This window comes from Rhamphochromis sp. 'chilingali', assembly GCF_963969265.1.
Source record: "Rhamphochromis sp. 'chilingali' genome assembly, chromosome: 20".
Taxonomy (NCBI): domain Eukaryota; kingdom Metazoa; phylum Chordata; class Actinopteri; order Cichliformes; family Cichlidae; genus Rhamphochromis; species Rhamphochromis sp. 'chilingali'.
The window spans coordinates 7,613,610-7,631,933 of NC_137947.1; the positions used below are offsets into that span (position 1 = coordinate 7,613,610).

An 18,324-nucleotide genomic window follows, 5' to 3' on the forward strand; every position below is an offset into this window, starting at 1 on the left:
GCAGCCATAACTGATGTTCTTCCACATTCACTCCACTTTGCCCAGCTACATTATATGTAAATGCACATACAGTCTACCTATATAGTAGCTGGATGCACATTTAGACTTCAGATTATTGAAGCCACTCTTTTAATTTTACTTTGAAAGTGAATTTGTAGGATTTCTGTTCCCTTTTATGAAGCCGTTTTGGTACTTTTACCTTCTCCATCACTGGTAGCACTACCTGAGCACACAAAGAAATTATCCTAGAAATGCAGTTGGTAAAACAACAGCAGCAGACTATATGCTGTTCAGGTCTCTAAAAAAGTATTCCTTATATGGATAAAACAAACAAACTTTAAGATAAAGCAAAGCTTCTGAAATATAAATCTAAGGGATATTATTTATAAGAGCAGACTATTGGTTGCATATTTACTGCTTATACGCTGGAATAAAGCCTCACTTTAAGGATTATGAATGTGAAGCTTCATAATAAAAAGTCTAGCATACAGACTTATTGTGTGTGATGGAAGTTTAAAAGAAGAAATCCCAATCTGCACCACAGACATGCAAGTCTGCAAAGTATTGCAGCCGTTTTTCATCAGGGCCTGAGCGACAGCCTGTACACCTTTAAAAAATTATTTATTTTCTTATTTACCTCTAAATAGCTTTTTTTTTCCAAAACTGCATTATGGCAGCAAGCTCCAGCAATGGCCCGCTCACTCCTGCCTGTGTCAGGTTGAAAAAGGAAATCATTAATATAACATTAGAAGCTGGCTGTGAACTCATAACTGCCCTGGGCACACATCAACATACATGCAGCAGCGTTCAGTGCACATACACCTTCCCCCAGGTTGAAATGTCATCCTTCACTGTCATTACATTTCTGCCCCCATTAACTATTGATTATCTCCACTTCAGCATTTGGAGCCCTGCTGTGGAAATGGCCCTCGTGGCTTGCTACGGATCAGGCGGAACAGAAGTGCTCCCCTCCTCCTCCTCCTGGGTTTTTACGCTGAAAAGGGAGCAAAGTCAGATTCGCCAAGGGGCGAGGGTAAAGAGGGACAAGCCGGCAGGGACACGGAGAAACAAGGAGTGACTGCACTGTACCCCCACCTGCCCACTAGCAGCACGGTTGAGCGGACGACTGGAGGTTAACTTGTTCTTTTTTTTTGCACCCATGAGAATTTTGCCACAGCATGTGTTGAATATTTACTGTGAGGTTCAGCTTCGCTTCTGTTTTCTTTCAGGAGAGTGCAGGTAGAAAAGTTTGTTTGGGCAGGAGCTGCATGCCCTCTGCCACAAACAAACTGCATCCTTAATACTATGGAGTAGTTTGTGCAGAGTTGTCTTCGCACTCCTGCTAGTCTCTATGTGGCTGTGTCCTGCTAATGGACTCCCTCTATTTTTTCTATATTTCAGCTGTTGAATGTTTTACACGTACAATCTGTGGAAGCAAATTCAGTGTTTGGGGGATAAAAATAAAGAATAAAAGTTGATCTTACGACCTTATTAATATCACTTTGTTTATGGGGTTTGTTTCCAAGTGTAGAAAACTGAATCACACCAGAAGGCTTCAGAATCCCTCATTTCTACAAAGGGAATAAAAAACACAAATCCTAAACAGTGTATATTCAACAAAATAGCTTCAACACTCTGAGATATTATCCATAATTTCGGCTAAGTGGGTATGTGTGGTATATACAATTATGGCTTAAAGCCACGAGTAAACAAGGGAGAAATCCTCAAGAGTCCAGGTTTATATTTATGACTCGGAGAAATCAGCAAAAACATGGAATTCTTTCACCACCGACAAAATTAGAACAAAAGCAACCAATCTGCATTTGTAAAAAGTCCCATTTATTTCAAAGTCATTTCATCAACAAACATAATAAATCTGCATTCTGGTATTTTTTGGTGGGTGGCGGTGGGGTGGGGGTGGGGGGGTGCCACACCAGGAACACATGAATAAAACATTTATTTAAATAACTGATCAGCACCCCGTTTCGGATGAAACAAGTCGAAGCCTTCCCCCACTCGCCGAGGCTGGAGAATAAACAAGAAACAAGCCGGTGTACAGTACGAGCGAGCGAGAGTTAGTCAGGCCAGTCCCTGCTTTACATGATTACTGTGTAGGGTGAAATCCACTAGAATCCAATGTGGCTTTAAGATAATCCCATCAGAACTGCAACAGTGCAACGCTACTACAGAACACCCAAGCCTGTTAGCACTGATGAGAGCCTATAGTGAAAGAGAGGGAGGGGAATATGACAGAAGAGTGGAACAATCCTTGTTAAAAAAAAACAAAAAAAAAAAACACTTAACTTCTACAGTGAAAAACCAAAGGTTTAACAGCCTGCTGCCAACAAAAGCACCACGTCTTTTATTGCTAGTTGACATTTTCTAGGAAAAACTAGTCACACAGACAGAAAACTACGGTAAGTCAATAATTGCATCGGGATAAGTCTTCGTATAAAGCTCTGGAACACAAATCCATTTGAAAAATAGCTTTTTTATGAATACAAGCCTGAGTTACCCACATTAATTGTTATACATGTCCATGAGATAATACTGACTTAATATGCACCTCTACTGCCTCATTTAATTAACGAGAACATGTTTTGATACTGCCAGCCTTTCTGCCTCTGTCTAATGTCATCCTGATTTATGGGGAACAAATGTTACACGGGGAAAACTTACACACTGGTGTAAGCCGATTTTAGGCCTATATACTTGCCATCCTTTTTAATTAGGTCCTATCGGTCGGCTACGATGCCTGGGCTCAAAAGCAGGTGTCAATAAGGAGCAAACTTCTGCCGCTCTGACTTTTTGACGCCGGAGGTTGGCATTTTTGCGGTGTAAGGGCATAAACCCTGCGTTAGGCTGGAAGCGGCTGCTGGGTGGACGGCCAGCACGGGGAGCGTTTTCATGCCAAGCAGGCTGGAAACGGGGACGGCGTAGTGTGGGTTTTGGATGGCTGGTAAGGTGGAGGGAGAGTGGACGTTAATTGTGGTGGGGGCTTGGGTGGTGGCCGCCAGGACGGCCATAGAGGTTGCAGAAGTGGAGGCAGTGGAAGCAGACTGTGAGAAGCTCATGTTCAGGTCAACTGGGGTCGCAGAGGAAGCGGCCTGCATTGTGTATTTAGCCATCTCTAAGCTGCAGGCCGTGACGATTGGAGGGGTAGTTGGAGACGGTGAAGGGTTAAGAGGAGAAAAATGGAGAAAGAAAAACGGGGAGAGGATGGGGGGAGAGACAAAGGATAAGGGAGGTGAGAAAGGAGAAAACAAAAGAATCAAAGAAGGAATGTGTTAAAAAGCAGAGACAATAAGGATTTTAATGCAGTCAAGAGAACAGAGCAGTGAGTTGGAACAAATCCAGCCTCACCCTGAGCACAATATCTCTGTCCCAATATAATAGCTCAGTGTTTGGCTGTCTTATCATCAGGCTGCGAGTGATGCCCTGCTGGACGTGGCTGTCCTGCGTAATGTCTTACCTGGCATTGATGAGGTACTGGGCCACACTGATGCTGGCTGGTGAACCTGTGATCGTGACTTGGCGCATGGCTGAGCCATCAGTGGCGCTGGCAATTTTGATGTGAGCTCCAGAGACCTGGCGAATCTCATTGATCTTGCTACCCTGTCTTCCAATTATGCAGCCAATGAACTGGGAGTTGGAGATCAGAAACATGCGAATAACAAAACAGGAATGCAGAAATTAGATTTTACAAAAGAACCTGGGAGCAACCGCCGTGGCCGTTTTCTGTAGAGGGAAACCACATTTCTCTTCATTATTGTGACAACAGAAAGCATATCTACGGTCCAATATGCCCATCAGATAAAACAGATGATACATAATTTATCACCACTAAAGCACTGGCTTTTACTTTTTACAAACTGATTGGTATTTTGGCAAATATGTTTATTTCTTGTCTGAGTTAAATGAGAAGGCAGGATGATATATTAGAAACAGAAAGAGCATCTATCTTGGCTCTGTCTGCAGTAGAAGTAGTAGTGTTGATGATAAACAAGAAATTATTTTTTAAAAATTATATGATAACATGTTAATATGCATATGGTAAATAATTCAGCAGCAGCCGTTATTATCTGGGAGACAGTGCAAAGAGAATAAGTGGCTGTTGCACCTTATCACTGGGTCCCACCTGCTATGTAATAGAAAAAAGAAGTAGATAGCTTGTCTATCTACTCTGAGTGACTTCATTATACTCTTCTGTAAACGCAGCAATAACATTGTGAATTATTTTGGTCACTAAGTAGTGCAGTGAAACTCTGACACCTTAATATTCCTACAGTGTGAAGTCAGCAAAATCCACCTCCAAAGCTCAGTAATTACCTCCGCCGAGGAGGTTATGTTTTTGGTAGCGTTTGTGTCATTCTTTCTGTAAACACATTAGCTCAAAAAAGGTTTGAATGAATTCTGATAAAACTTTGCAGGGGAGCAGAGCGAGGTCATGTTAACAATCCATTAAAATTTGGCTTAGACCTACCAGGGTCTTCAAGGTCAACTTAATGATTTATTGGTCAAAAATTGGAAAAAATGCCTTTTGACTCAAAAATTGTGATTCTTACAAGTATGGTATGTAAAAAAAAAAAAAGATTTTGACCTCTGACCTCTTCTTCAAGGTTAAAAGATTGATCTGAAGGTCAAAGTGATAACTGACCTCTGACCTTTTACATTTTAGATCTGCCTATTGACCCCAAAACGTGTTATTTTAACTGCGCTACTAACTTCTTGCATAAAATACAGTAGAAGTCCATTAAAAGTAAGAAAATGAGATGCCTTGACAGAGGTTTGTGCTCTCAGGGTGGTTCTTGTTAATTATGTTGCTTGTTTGGACAGCGTAGTGCTACGTTTGTTAGCACTCTTGCTTCATGGTAAAAAGGTCCTGAGTTCATATCAGGGCTGGGCCTCTCTGTTTAGAGTTTTTACGTTCTCCCTGCACTTGTGTGGGTTCTCTTGGGGTACTCCTGCTTCCTCCCATAGTCTAAAAACACGTGTGGGTTTTGGTTAATTGGAGATTCTAAATTGGCTGTGAATGGTTGTCTGGTGATGTGTCCATGGTGTACCCTGCCTCTCGTCCTATGACAGGATAAGCTGCGGATCTCTGCAACTCTGAACTGGATACGTAAGAAACTGGATGGTACAGTGACTTCCTGGAGTCTTCATTATTTTCCCTCAATGCTCAAGAAAGACACTTCTTTTGCCCAAGAAATAGACACCCATTAAATATTACAACTTGTTGATTTTACAGTTTGGTTCAGTCATTATTAAACTAACAAGATACAACATTAAAATTCAGAATTGACAGACCAAAGCTGGGTATTTCTCCCCCTTTCCCTGCCTCCATGGTAAGCTTAGCTAACAGGCTGCTGGCTTTGTTTTTATGTTTACACACCTGAGAGTCAGTCTCACTCATCCAAGTCTCAGCAAGAAAAGTGCATTTACCAAAAAGATGTTTCCTACAACATCAAGTTCTGACATGATTCAGTACAGATGAAACCAGGACTGTCTGTGTCTGAAGCAGCACAGTTAACAGTCCTCTAACAGCCGTCCACAGACATCTTTTCAATAAATCTGTTGTGGATTCCTTTTGCAATAATCGATGTCAGCCAAAAGCAAGGACTATTTAATTTCCGCAGCTAAGTAGGTGAAACATTTGTGTCCAAACAATTCCTCATTAAAGCTGTCCTCCTAGAAAGTTTTAATGAAGCCAAATGCATGGAGATTATCAGTTCAGGTTTTAGTGCCGGGAGAACACAAACAATGTAACACTTACATCATTAGGTATTGCCAGCTCTTGTGAACTTGTGGGGGCAGATGCATCCAATCCTGCAAAGTAGGACAAGGAGCGCTACCAACAGTTTGGCACTAATGGCTTCCACTTTCATAGCACGACAAGTTGCCCTACTTTGTCTAGGTTATCACTGTTACACTGCTAAATTAAGAAGCAGAAAATAGCATAGGGCAAAATAATCATTCTAAAAAGACAATACATATATACATAATACATGCATGCTGCTTGACTATGACTACCACACCAATACTCGCTATTTAATCAAAATATTGTAATGTATTGTGCTGAGTTAGTTGTGACGGAATATATGAGTACGTGGGGTGGTTGAGGTCAGGGATGGTCTGGCCAAGACAGTGTTAGATTTGGAGGAGAAATGTTGCAAAAGGTGGAGGATGGGGTCAAAAACTTAGGATTTGTTTTTGTTTGGTTTTTCTTTGGAGAGGGAAACTGGGCAAATGGGGCTGAAATTTGGGTTTGATGGGAGAAATGGTGAGAAATTGTTAAATATTTACTAAACTGTAAATATTTTTGACATTTTTCACATTTCCCTGTCAGAGAAAGCTGCTGTTTTTTTCCTTTTTTAGCTTATATATCATTCTGTCTGCTTCAGTCTTTTCGCATATTCTTTTCAGTGATAAATATTTCAGTGACTAACTTTCAAGGTAAAAAAAAAAGAAAGCTGGGTGGCTTAACCTTAAAAACCTACAATTGTGTTGATTATTCTTGTTTTGTTTTTCATCTTATTTTCTTGTGAAAATCGATGAAATGCAGATACATCACCGCAAAGCCACCGTCTACTCTCAAAGAAATCCTTGATCCTCACTGAAGTGACAGCAGTGTTTTGATGGTGTGAGTCGAAGAGGAGTGATGAGAGAGGGATAGATGGACTTCCCTGGGGAGCCGTGGGTACGTACCAGGGAAGGTAGGGTTGCTCTGCCCAAGGGAAGGGAGGGGGATATGCTGCATAGCCAACTGGTGAAGCTTGGTCAACTGCAGGGTAGGAAGGAAGTTAGAACTAACCAATCAAACTGGATTATTTCAGAGGAGCTGACAACTACAAAACAGAGCCAATCTGAAGTTCACAAACATCACACATGGTGTCAGTATCAAGAGATTCATTTTCCTCAGAAAGCATGCTGACTTCTCATAGCAGTCATCTGAAAATACAGTCACATCTCAAGCTACAAAGCTACAAGTGATCATGAACTCTGCAAATCTTCATTTCCATTTCAATCAGTGCATGCTGCTACCGTGGGTTAGTGTTAGTAAAGTCAACAGATCAGGGTTACTGAAATTTGATCTTCGCACAATAGGGTACACAGAGGGCGTATCGGTGGCTTGGAAGGAGTGGGCAGGAGTAGGTCATTAGGACTGATGTCAGTCACTCAAATGAACATACTTACATCTTGATGTGCAAAAGCATACTGCCCTGGAATTGCAAAGGCCTGGAAGGAAGAACAGATGAGATACGGTTATGTAATCGGGTGGTGCAGACATGTTATAACGTGTTACTTGAAAAATGAATTTGTCACAGACCATCAAGAGGAAAGTCAGTGCAGTGAAAATCCATTCCTTTCCCCTTTTCCATGGCTCTAATGTTTATAGATCTGACGGAATTTCATCTAAATGTCATCTGCCTTCCCCCCCCCTCCTTCTCCGACCATTAGCTGGAAATCCAATAACATAAACAGATGTCTGATAGGTCAAAGCAGACTCTGCCAAATTCAGGACAGCGCCTGGGCAGCTCGTGGAAAACATCAGCCTTAGACACAACATGTAAACATGTGAATTATTCATGTAAAAGCAAGTTATTCCTAAATTTTCGGCTAAATGCATGTAAATATGATCAATGGTTGTATATATTTACTAGGGGTGCAACGATACACAAAATTCACGGTTCGGTTCAGTTCGATACTTTGGTGTCACGGTTCGATATTTTTTCGATACAAAAAAAATGTTCATGCCTTTTTAATTTGTCATTTATTAAAATTATAAATATATATATTTTAACTCAAAAGTACAGTTTTTAAATTTAATGTTGCTGAAACAAAAATAATTTAAAAAATAAATATATCTGATTGAGGAGTCACTCATCTTTGGAAAAGAGAGTTTATTACAGAGAAATGGCTCTTTCCAAAATAAAAGCTATACTATACGCTTCTTCTGGGCTATATTCTCAGCAGCATATTGTAGCGGGTCAGGGCTGTTCGGGGTTCTGTTTGTACAGTTATGTTTTGTTTATGTTGCCATAGTGACGGGTGACGCCCTCTCGCTGCGACGGTGTGTCCTTCCGGGGTCAGAGGGCGCCCTGTGTGTTGTTGTTGTGGCTGTGCAGTTGCCGCGCTGAGCAGTTAGCTAGCGGCAGTGTTCTTCTGCAGATGTCAATAAACGGCTGTGCTCCCTGGCTAGCTCACGGGAAGCAAGACCAAACAACACCTCCGTCTCCTCGTTGTCTGAGCTCGCCACATTGGTGTCAGAAGTGGGATGATGGTGGCACCCCATGTTCTGACCCGAGTGACTTTTCCCCCGCCTGTCGTGACCGGCGGTGCGCCAAAAGAAGGCACCTGGACATTTGCAGGACTTTGTGTGGGGCAATGGGGTCGTCGGGGACGACTGACCCCTTAGGCGGGGGCTATGTAGCGGGTCAGGGCTGTTCGGGGTTCTGTTTGTACAGTTATGTTTTGTTTATGTTGCCATAGTGACGGGTGACGCCTTCTCGCTGCGACGGTGTGTCCTTCCGGGGTCAGAGGGCGCTCTGTGTGTTGTTGTTGCTGTGCGGTTGCGGCGCTGAGGAGTTAGCTAGCGGCAGTGTTCTTCTGCAGATGTCAATAAACGGCTGTGCTCCCTGGCTAGCTCACGGTAAGCAAGACCAAACGACACCTCCCTCTCCTCCTTGTCTGAGCTCGCCACAATATTAAACATATCAGGTCCCCATAAGGAGAATCATGTGCTAACGGCTGTCTAAATGACTCGGGTAAAGTTTGTAACATGCATGCTTGTTGTTTTTGTCTGCTTCCACTTGTCTTTGCACTAGGATGATGTCGGCGTAAATGTGCAGTCATATTCGTTGTGTTCCCACTAGTGCTCCGTTATCGAGCTACCCCTGCGTGGGGCTAGACGGCTAACACGTTAACGAGCTAACTGCTCGCTAACACACTAGTTCCCACCCATGTAATTGAGCATTGCGTGGCACATCCAACATACTGTTTTACTTTAGTCCATGACGCGCTTACCTTCAGGGTCATATGTCACATGAAAACCAAAATAATTCCAAACGCCACATCTGAATGAGGGTGGGGAAGGTTCAATTTGCCATGTTGCAAGGAGAGCTTAACTTCTGTCTCGCTAGCTTGCCCTGCGCTCGTCCTTCTGATGATGCTGTCTGTGTTGAGCGCTCAGTGGATCTGCGCTCGACAGTGCAGCCTAGGCTGAGTAGTCGAACGCAGATTTACTGAGCGCTCAACACAGACAGCATCGTCAGAAGGAAAGTTGATAAAATAAATTACAAATTTTGTATTGTTCGATACATATGCGTACCGAACCGAAAGCACTGTATCGAACGGTTCAATATCGATACGAGTATCGTTGCACCCCTAATATTTACACTGTTTTGCCCGTTTAGTAATAGAAACACCCCCTGATGATCAGTGAAATTTTGAAATCACACAAAATAATAAGTCCACTCAACTGCTGCGTGTCTTTAAATAAGCTAAATTCAGAGCTAAACAACTCCCCTATGGCTACTTACTTGTGCAGAGTGCTGTGGTGCTAATACTGCATGGGTTCCAGCAGGTACGACCTTGGGACGGTAGGGAATAGTTGCGCCTTTCGGTGGAGACTGGAGACACAGTCGTGCAAACCAAAAAGGGAGAAAATTTATACACTGGCGCAGCTGAGAAAAAGAACTCTCACTGGCATTGATGCGTTTTATATCCTCCTTTATAGCACTGCCTGAATCTTTTTATATCCCATTCATCTGCAGAGAAAGTAACATAAAAGATCGGACCAAAGAAAACTGCGATACAACTGGGAGCACAGCTAAAAATGGGGAATTGGCAAGTTTTTGATCAAAATAGAAAGAGGTCAAGTGGATACTAAACCCAAAATCCAAACTCAAAGCTCCTCAGAATACATTAAGAGCATGTGCTGCGATGGGCAGTGTGAGAAAAGTTTAAAACGGGGTCTAAAAACGTGAAGAGGCTTTGACAGTACAGTGGTAATTTAAACGCTGACATTTTAACGATATGGGAAAAGTACTGCATCAATATCCAGTTTTATATGTTTGTTATATAATACACGTCTGGGTATATCAGACAGACAAGGTTAAGAACTATCAATATAAATTATCTGGGCTTTAGCTTTGAAGACATCCTGAATTTACTACCTTCCTCTGCTCTCTAAATAAATGTGACATACTTGACTTCTAAATAGAGCCGCTGAACGTGAAGATCATCTGCTGGCTGACAGCGCTTACCTCCAGCATCACAGAGCAGATGTGTCTTACACACTGAGTGATGGCCTGTGGAGTGCCGGAGATTGTGACAGCCCTCTCTGTGGAGTCCGGCAGCATGTCTCCTGCCACCTGAACCTGAGCGCCTGTGGTCTTAACATCACCAGACAACAGAAAATACAAAGGCTATTTATTGCTGAAAAGAGCACGCCATCACCCAGATTGAAATGCCGTTTCGAGCACCCCACAAATTATCCTGAACACATTTTGACATGCAGGGAGCAGCTGCAAGCCAAATAGCAATGTGCGCTCCAATATTTGAAGAGGCGCACACAAATATTGTCCATTCGGAATGAGTATTCAGGCCCTGCTCATCCTCGCAGGCATAATCAATGGGATTTTCACCCACCCCCCTCCCCGCCACCCCTCCAGAAAACATACACATAGCTTCATGTAGTTTAAGGCAGAGAAAAACAAGAAGATTTTGACTTGAGTGTTTGATACTCAGGGTGTCAGAGTGCCAGGGAGACTGTTTTCTGTGCTTGTTTGGGTGCAAAAAAAACCAACTTCCTGCTGCAACATGAAAAAAAAGAAAGAAAACGACTCATACCTCTCGGATTTCTTTGATCTTTGAGCCTCCTTTGCCAATCAGTGAGCCACACTGGCTCCCCGGGAAAACCAGGCGAAGTGTCACAGGTGGCTTGCTTGTCACGTTGCTGTTTGTCATTGCTGCGGTAATATCCTGAGGGAGATTTCCAAAATATGTTGTTTTTCAGTGTCGACTGTACGGAACATCAGCGTTATTTGACAAGTCTTTTTGTGTGTGTGCGCGTGTTGTGATGCAAGACTGGAGAAAAGGTGCAGCCAGTGTCTTTCATGCTTTTGGGCATACCTCTTCAAACTTTTGCGCAATCATGGAAAAGGCTCTAAAGATGCCCTCTGTAGGTCCTGTGATGGTGACTATCCTCTCAGGGGACGAGCCCTCTGATATGTTGATGCGAGCGCCACTCTGGAAGCAAAGCCCCGCGGTTATTCCAGCTGTGATTTGATTCGATCTGCCTGACAACGTGAAATTATACGCCCTTTCTCATTACAGATGTCAAAGCAAACACTCACCTCCTCCCTCATTTTCTTGACTGTTTCTCCTTTCTGAAATCAGGCAGGAAAAGAAGTCGGTTAGATTGGATTTATAAGAGGAATATAACAAGACAAACAGAAGTAAAACAGCCAAAAAATCTATAAATGGTGATGGATTGTAAAATAAATCTACCTTCCCAATTATGCTGCCAACTTCCTGCGGATGAAAAGATAACAGCGGGACTTCTCTCAACAGTTTTTCAGCAGGATGTAAACATTTTAAAAGCTATTACGACACCGTTAGGCTATTACAACAAAAATGCACTGAATGATTTGAACTATTTACAAATGTCCATTACCTTTCCGTGCATCAGCAGCCTCAGCGTCAGTGTAACGTTCAAACTCCCATCTGAAGCCATTTCTTCCTTGTCAGACATTCTCGTTTTCCCAGATGTAAAGTAAAACACTCTGCAAGGATCGAGAAATAGTCAGGTAGTCAGGAAATAACATGTAAACTGAATGCATGCAGGCTGAAGTGAACATTACCGCTGTAACATTTGACTATTTATGCACAGGGTCTCATTCAGGCCTCCATCGGGTACTGCTGCTTTTTATCTTTTTATTCTGAATTTCCAGCAAACCTGTGATTTTTGGGTTATCCTCACTACTCGTGCTAACTACCCTGTTCTTCTGTTTACAGCTAAATTCCCAGAGCGGCCTGAAATATGCATCATTTCTTTTCCTCAACAAGATTCAGCTGGAAAGACCTTTCTGGCAAAATAAATGTTAAAAGCTTTCATGAAGTGCGTGTAAGCTGCATTACCACTGTGGAATCCATCTGTGGCACAGATGAAGTAGACCTCCATCTGAAATTGTTATGGATTATTACCTTAACGAGGATAAACGTTGAGTAAGTGGAAAATTCTCCAAAGATGGAACACTCACTTTTATGTTGCTTTACGGAGCCACGTACCCTTTTGGGGGATTTTTAACTTAAATGATGCTCTCTGAAGAGTCATGGACCATTGTTGCTTGTCTTCTGATCATGTAGTTGTGAGCGGGGGAAGATAAGCCTATCGCTGCGTGCAATCTTCACATGGGACTGTGTCTTTAGTTCCGGCTAAATACAAGTTGTGTGACTCTCTTGGAGAAGATAAGATATAAAGGAAGCTACTTGTGCTGGGGAGGCCTGAGGATCAATTGATGTGTGTGTCTGTTTGTGTGAGAAAGAGACAGAGAGAGAGACGTGTCTCTTAATATCACACTGACACCACGCAATGTCGACTCTGCTGTGGCCGCGTATCCAATTCTTTGTATTTGTAGAACAAATAAAGAATGTCTCGATGCAGTGAAGGACGGCCAGCTTATTGCACCGTAACAGACAGAGAGACGACTTCAAGTCTATAAAGCGCCAAGGTCGCAGTGTTCATTAGATCATCATGGTTCTGCTGAGAAGTGATTTTTCTATTTACTTTTAACGCTGGGCACGATGGAGAGTTTGTAGCTAATAAACAAGATAATCTAAATGGAGAAAAAAAAGTAATTTAACAAGAGATTGATGTGATTGTGGACTAACTTAGTAATCACTCACATGTGAGACATTATCTAAAACCTTTTTGCAAATGATAGATTTGCTTCAGCTGAAATCTTGGTCATGTCAGAAAAAGCAGGAATATACTGGCTATAGTGGCTTGCTGTTGGCGAGCATGCATGAAGTACTCCCAGTTAATCTGCAGTTAAAGTCAATCCTACTCGTTTTAACAGTATGCCTAATGACAACCATCTCTCATTTCTTTATATTTTGCATCCAAGGAGCCAAACTTTACTTATTGAGTTTGACCAATAGTTCTCCAGGATTTCTGAAGGTGTTTTAAATACTGGCTGCTTCTCACTTAAAAGCTAGTTTTAGTTGTTCTCTTATTTTCATTCATATACTCCATATTGTATGTTGTTATGTATGAGGAAACATAAAATATAATACACATATACCAAAATATCATAAAAAGACTTTGTCAAAAAAATGTTTTAATGGACAGGTGGCTGTGAAGAAGCCATTCTTAAGGAAAGTAAACAGGGAGAAAAGGCTGAGGCCGAATTACTTAAGAACTATACAAAAAGTCAAAAGTATCAGGTCTTATGAAATGAGGAAGACGTACATCACAGACAGAGGTACAACAGTGAGTGTCTACAGCCATCTGTAAAACATAGTGGGTGCTCTGTCATTGTTTGGGGCTGTATTTTTTAGCCAGTGGTGTTGGAGATGTCAGATTTCCACCCACCATGCGTCAGATGGGCAGCAATATCATTTTTCAGCATGACATTGATCCAAAAAAACACTGCCAATGCAGTAAAAGCACAATGGAACACTATCAGTCATGTATTGGTCTCCCTATAGCCTGGTCATCAACGTCTCTGATACTGTGGGATCATCTCGACAGAGAAAAGAAGAAAAGCCAGCCAACATCTAAATAAGAGCTTTGAATGGAGGAGAAGTATTGCTGAAGACTACTTAGAAAAATTACAAGAAAGCTTGTCTAAAAGAGTTCAGGCTGTGTTGAAGAATAAAGGTGGTCAGGTTTGCTTCGTCTACTGTATTTCCATCTATCGTTTAACTAAGGCACTGCATCCGTTTTCCACTTTGATATAAAAATATACAGAAATGAGGGGTTAATCAGGACTTTTGTTTAGTATTGTACACTTGTTAACTTTTTAATAAAGAGTTGGATGAGACATTGGCGTAACATTGTGCTGAACATCGGGGGGGGGGTCAAGATCTCTGTCTAAATAAATAAATAAATCTGCATAAATTCCCAGATGTTTAAACGTGCAACTATTTTGCTGGTAATACTTGAAATGAGTAAAGACATTAACGGCCTATTTATGCAAAATAATTCATAATTTTATTAGGGGGGTTATATTGGTAGGGTCTGATTATTGGGGGGTCATAACCCCCGTAACCCCCGTGGAAATTACGCCCCTAGGATGAGAAGATTGACACTATTCCTTTGTCTTTATGAAGTAGGGTTCTAGCCAGTCAGCTTAGTTTAGCATGAAGACACAATTCTGCATCTTTGTTTAATCAATAACAGAATGAATCACAAAAACAATACACTATGGTTTATCTGCCTGCCTCCTTCACTGGCTCAGCCAGTTGGCAGGCAAACAGTGGAGCTCTCCAGGAGCTGTTGAACCCAGTCAAGGATTTAGTGACCTTTGGACTGAAACAGGCTAAGCTAACAGGCTGTGGCCTCATACATATGTACAGATGGATAACCCTTCAATGCCAAGTGTTTCACAAAAAGTGTCATTTTTATGACCTTCCCATAGATCCCAGCTTTTATACTCACACAAACCAATAAATACAGTACTCTGTGCCGCCATTCCACACCTAGAAAAAAGAAGAACAGCGTGATTGTGTGGGTTTGATTAAGACATGCTAGCACTAACAACAAAATTCATTCAGGAGGTATCCAGTTAAAATGTTGGTAATATCAGTGTGATGACAAGCAAACAAAAACGGGGTTTCCCAGCAGCAGCGAGAAGCTTACAATATGGTATTGTTCTAGCACATTCCAGTGTTGATAATACCAGACTGGGCTAAAGGCCTTAATCCAACCAATATCTTGAATAAGTGGAGGGTGTCTTTCTGCTAACAAGAAGCGCAGCTATTCTCTCCTCTGTGCATCATTATAAAGTTCCTGTGAATACATCGAATAAAGCGAAACATCTCTGTCTAATCCTATAGGCCGGGATTTGTTTAGCTAATGCTAAGACCCTTTTGACCTATTTCTGTCACCTCTAGCATGCAGGCACCCACTCAAGACTTCCCGAACAAAACGCTGGTGCACAACAGCACCCACAGAGTATACATGATAAAACAGATAATCTACAGGAACTCAGCTCCGGGAACAGGCAGCCAGAAGTGTGCTTCAGACAATAAAAACAGGGTATTATCCCTCGGGGGAAATGGAGAACAATGTCTAAGTGGATTACTTGAAGGATTTCGTATGAAAATATATTCAAATTTGGAGGCTAAGACGAAGAATGATAGAACATTTTGAAATTGAAACAGTACTGATAAAATTACAGCATTTCAGGAGATTATGACTTGCAATTGTTCTCCAGTTTAGGAGCAATGCTCTTAAAAGACAATGTTTCAAATTACTTATCTCGCTTATCACAACAAGCCAACAGCATTCGCTTCTTAAAAATCTCGAGCAATGGCTATTTATAGCTATTTTGTGAGCCACCACATATCAGTATATAAGTGTGAGTCCTCTCAGTGTGGCATTCCTCCATCAACACAAAGCCTCCAGTATTGGAGATTCATCACATGTCTGGCTTAATGTGTTAATTAATTCAAGCCCAAACTATCTCTTAGGGGAACGGTGCAACAAAATGCATTTACAGCACAGCACAGAGTACAGGAAAAACAAGCAGCTCAAATTATCTCAACCTAATGGGAGTCAGGAGTAGTGCATTAAAACAAAGCCTCTCATTACTCAGCTTCCATTAAAAGTCCACAACCAACAACTTCAGCTTTCTTTCTGGCTAAACCCCAAAGTTACTGTTGTATGCAACAATGTTCCCAACAAATTCTCTTCAGTGAACAATCACCAGCTTGCATTTGAAGCCCAGTGCGAGGCCTGTAATGCATCAAGAATGAGTGGTTTAAAGTACTGACCTTATATACAAAATACTGCTTCCGTGCTCTTATTTCTGGTATTCAAAAAGAATGGCGCTTTAGTTTGTAGTCCGTGCTCAACGTATGACCCTTTGTTGTCAGTTATCCACAGAGTGGACAGATGGCTCCCTGTGCCCTCAGACCGGCTGGAGCGGAGGCTGGCTTTGCTATTAGTCCCTCAGCTTAGCCCAAGATAAGCCCCTACGCAGGGCAAGTGAACCCGCATCTCTTGCCTAATTCTCCCTGTCACAGTCACCAAAGAGGCGTTCCTCCGCATGGAGTTCCACTAGCTGAAGAGGCCTAAGGGCAGGGCAAAGAGGCTCTCCGGCTGGACAGTGTCCAGCAAAGATAGAACCAGCTACAGTTACACCACAACAAAAAGACCCAGGAAGGTCTAGCCTTTTGCAGTCATCAAAAAAGCACAGTGAGATGGTGAAGAGAAGCTTTGTTAACCGATGTTGGTTCGTGTCTAACGGCTCTGCATGACTGCTGTGTTTTTCATTAGATTTTCTGCGAGCTTCCTGCCAGCACAGGGCAGGATTTTCTCTAAAAATAAATCTCCTTGTAAGAAAGCACAGATTTCTTACAAGGAACTTGACTAATTGAGGGGTGGAAAGGACAATGTGGCGTTTGAGGTATTTAGTGATGTTAAGCACAATGTCTTCGTGGGGGGCTTTGCCCACCCCCCTTCATACGGCCTCTGCCCTCCCCCACAACAAGCCCTTCTGCCCTTGTAATGAGGCCATACTGGATACAATACAGCCCTTCTGCACAGAAAAAATGTATTCAGCTGAGACCCAAATTTGTGAAGGAAATGAATCAGTGAAGCATAAGTGGCATATTTAATTACTATTCAGTGCGTTGCACGGAGACAATGATGGCTGCTGCGAGTCTCATGGCCGTCTATCAGACGTGTAAGCAGACATTCACTTCTCAGCTATGATTTCAATTCAGCCTCCAAGTTGCACTTCTATGATTAAAAGATTTTACCTCGTGAGAACAGAAGAAGGAAGGCTGTCTTTATAAGTCTCGATACTGACTTGATTTGACTCGCTTCACTTTTTAGGAGGCCTTTATTTCAGAGTTAAGACAAGGTTAGAGGTTAAGCAGTAAAAGTAAGCAAAGTTTTATCCAGTTATAACAAAACAGGTTCAACAGGGTGTCTCTTTGTGTCCAAACTGCAAGTAGAATCAGAAGCACAAGAGGAGCATCAAAGCATTCAAGGGCATAGCATGTGACAGCTATTTCTATCCTTTCAGAGACCATGAGATGATCTGGCATTTCATGCCAATCACTTGTGACTAATTTCTTCTCCTTCATGTACCTTGTCTGTCAACTAGATTAAAAAGTCAGGGATTAGATGTAATTGGATTACAGTGAAGTGATTACTTAGACCTGCTGGTGTAATCAGTTACAGTTACTGAAAGCAGAGTACATGTAGTGGTTACCCAAATGGGAAAAACTAGATAAAGGATAAAATATACACACTGCCCTTGCATGATTTTCTGTGGCTTTCTAGCTCTATAGCTAGCACATCTTAATCATCACACAGTATTATTGTGAACTAATCAATATTTTTAATCAGTCACTTCTGATTAATGCCCTCGTTTGTGCACCCTGTTAGCCAGCGAGGCTAGGAGTCGGATGATATGTAAGAGGTACTGAGAAGCAATTTCTCATGCTTGTTACTCAAAGCAGTGATTTCAGATGTCTTGGAAGGAATTTAAATGCCTGTACAGGATGAATACACAGTTCATGCTCATGATATTATTTAAATGTATATATGTGCTTAGCACCTGTGAACCTTTCATGTCTGCTGGGCGGACACAACGCACTCAAAAATCTGATGGATGCCCCATATATGAAAATGACAGCTATAGATTATGTGTCAGTGCAGATCTCTCATCAGCTGCCAGAAACATATGTACGTGCATAATGCATGTATTTCTACAGCCAGCGCCCCCTTTGGAATGTGTTAAAAATATATATTTCATCTGATAATTAAGAAATGTTGATGTAAGGAAATATACTGTGTCCCAACTTTTGGTTTTATATCCCACAGCACCATCTGTTTTACAGTAAAAACACATAAAATTACACAATATAAAAGAACATTTTTTAAGGTAGATAGACTTAAAACTGCATGACTCTCACTTATCGTTAATCACATTCACAAAGAATACCTGGCCTCCCAATAAGCTTACAAGATTCAACTAACCTATATTAAAAACCAGTGTACATTTTTAAGGACTTTTTTTTCTCTAAGCTAAACATTTTTAAGATTGCCAACCGTTTATCTGATGCTCTTCTACAAAAATTGGC

The 18,324-nt window shown here is 41.8% G+C and overlaps 1 protein-coding gene across 3 annotated transcripts; it reads right to left on the reverse strand.

Annotated features, from left to right (window-relative positions):
• Positions 1 to 1,822: 1,822 nt before the first annotated feature.
• On the reverse strand, positions 1,823 to 16,604 carry LOC308388241 (poly(rC)-binding protein 3). 3 transcript variants are annotated; one of them, XM_080868825.1, is made up of 14 exons: positions 16,003 to 16,604; positions 14,666 to 14,706; positions 11,678 to 11,786; positions 11,512 to 11,535; positions 11,358 to 11,390; positions 11,134 to 11,250; positions 10,852 to 10,983; positions 10,266 to 10,394; positions 9,540 to 9,629; positions 7,195 to 7,236; positions 6,706 to 6,781; positions 5,774 to 5,826; positions 3,473 to 3,642; positions 1,823 to 2,220 (listed from the first exon to the last, which is right to left on the reverse strand). In XM_080868825.1, the coding sequence occupies exons 3-14, from the start codon at positions 11,753 to 11,755 to the stop codon at positions 2,184 to 2,186; spliced, it is 981 nt and encodes a 326-aa protein (XP_080724951.1). In that variant the 5' UTR covers positions 11,756 to 11,786; positions 14,666 to 14,706; positions 16,003 to 16,604; the 3' UTR covers positions 1,823 to 2,183. The 3 variants fall into 3 exon arrangements, with proteins under 3 accessions (XP_080724951.1, XP_080724949.1, XP_080724950.1); XM_080868823.1 differs by having other exon boundaries at positions 1,823 to 3,135; positions 16,003 to 16,596; XM_080868824.1 differs by lacking the exon at positions 16,003 to 16,604 and adding an exon at positions 14,867 to 15,885 and having other exon boundaries at positions 1,823 to 3,135.
• Positions 16,605 to 18,324: the final 1,720 nt, after the last annotated feature.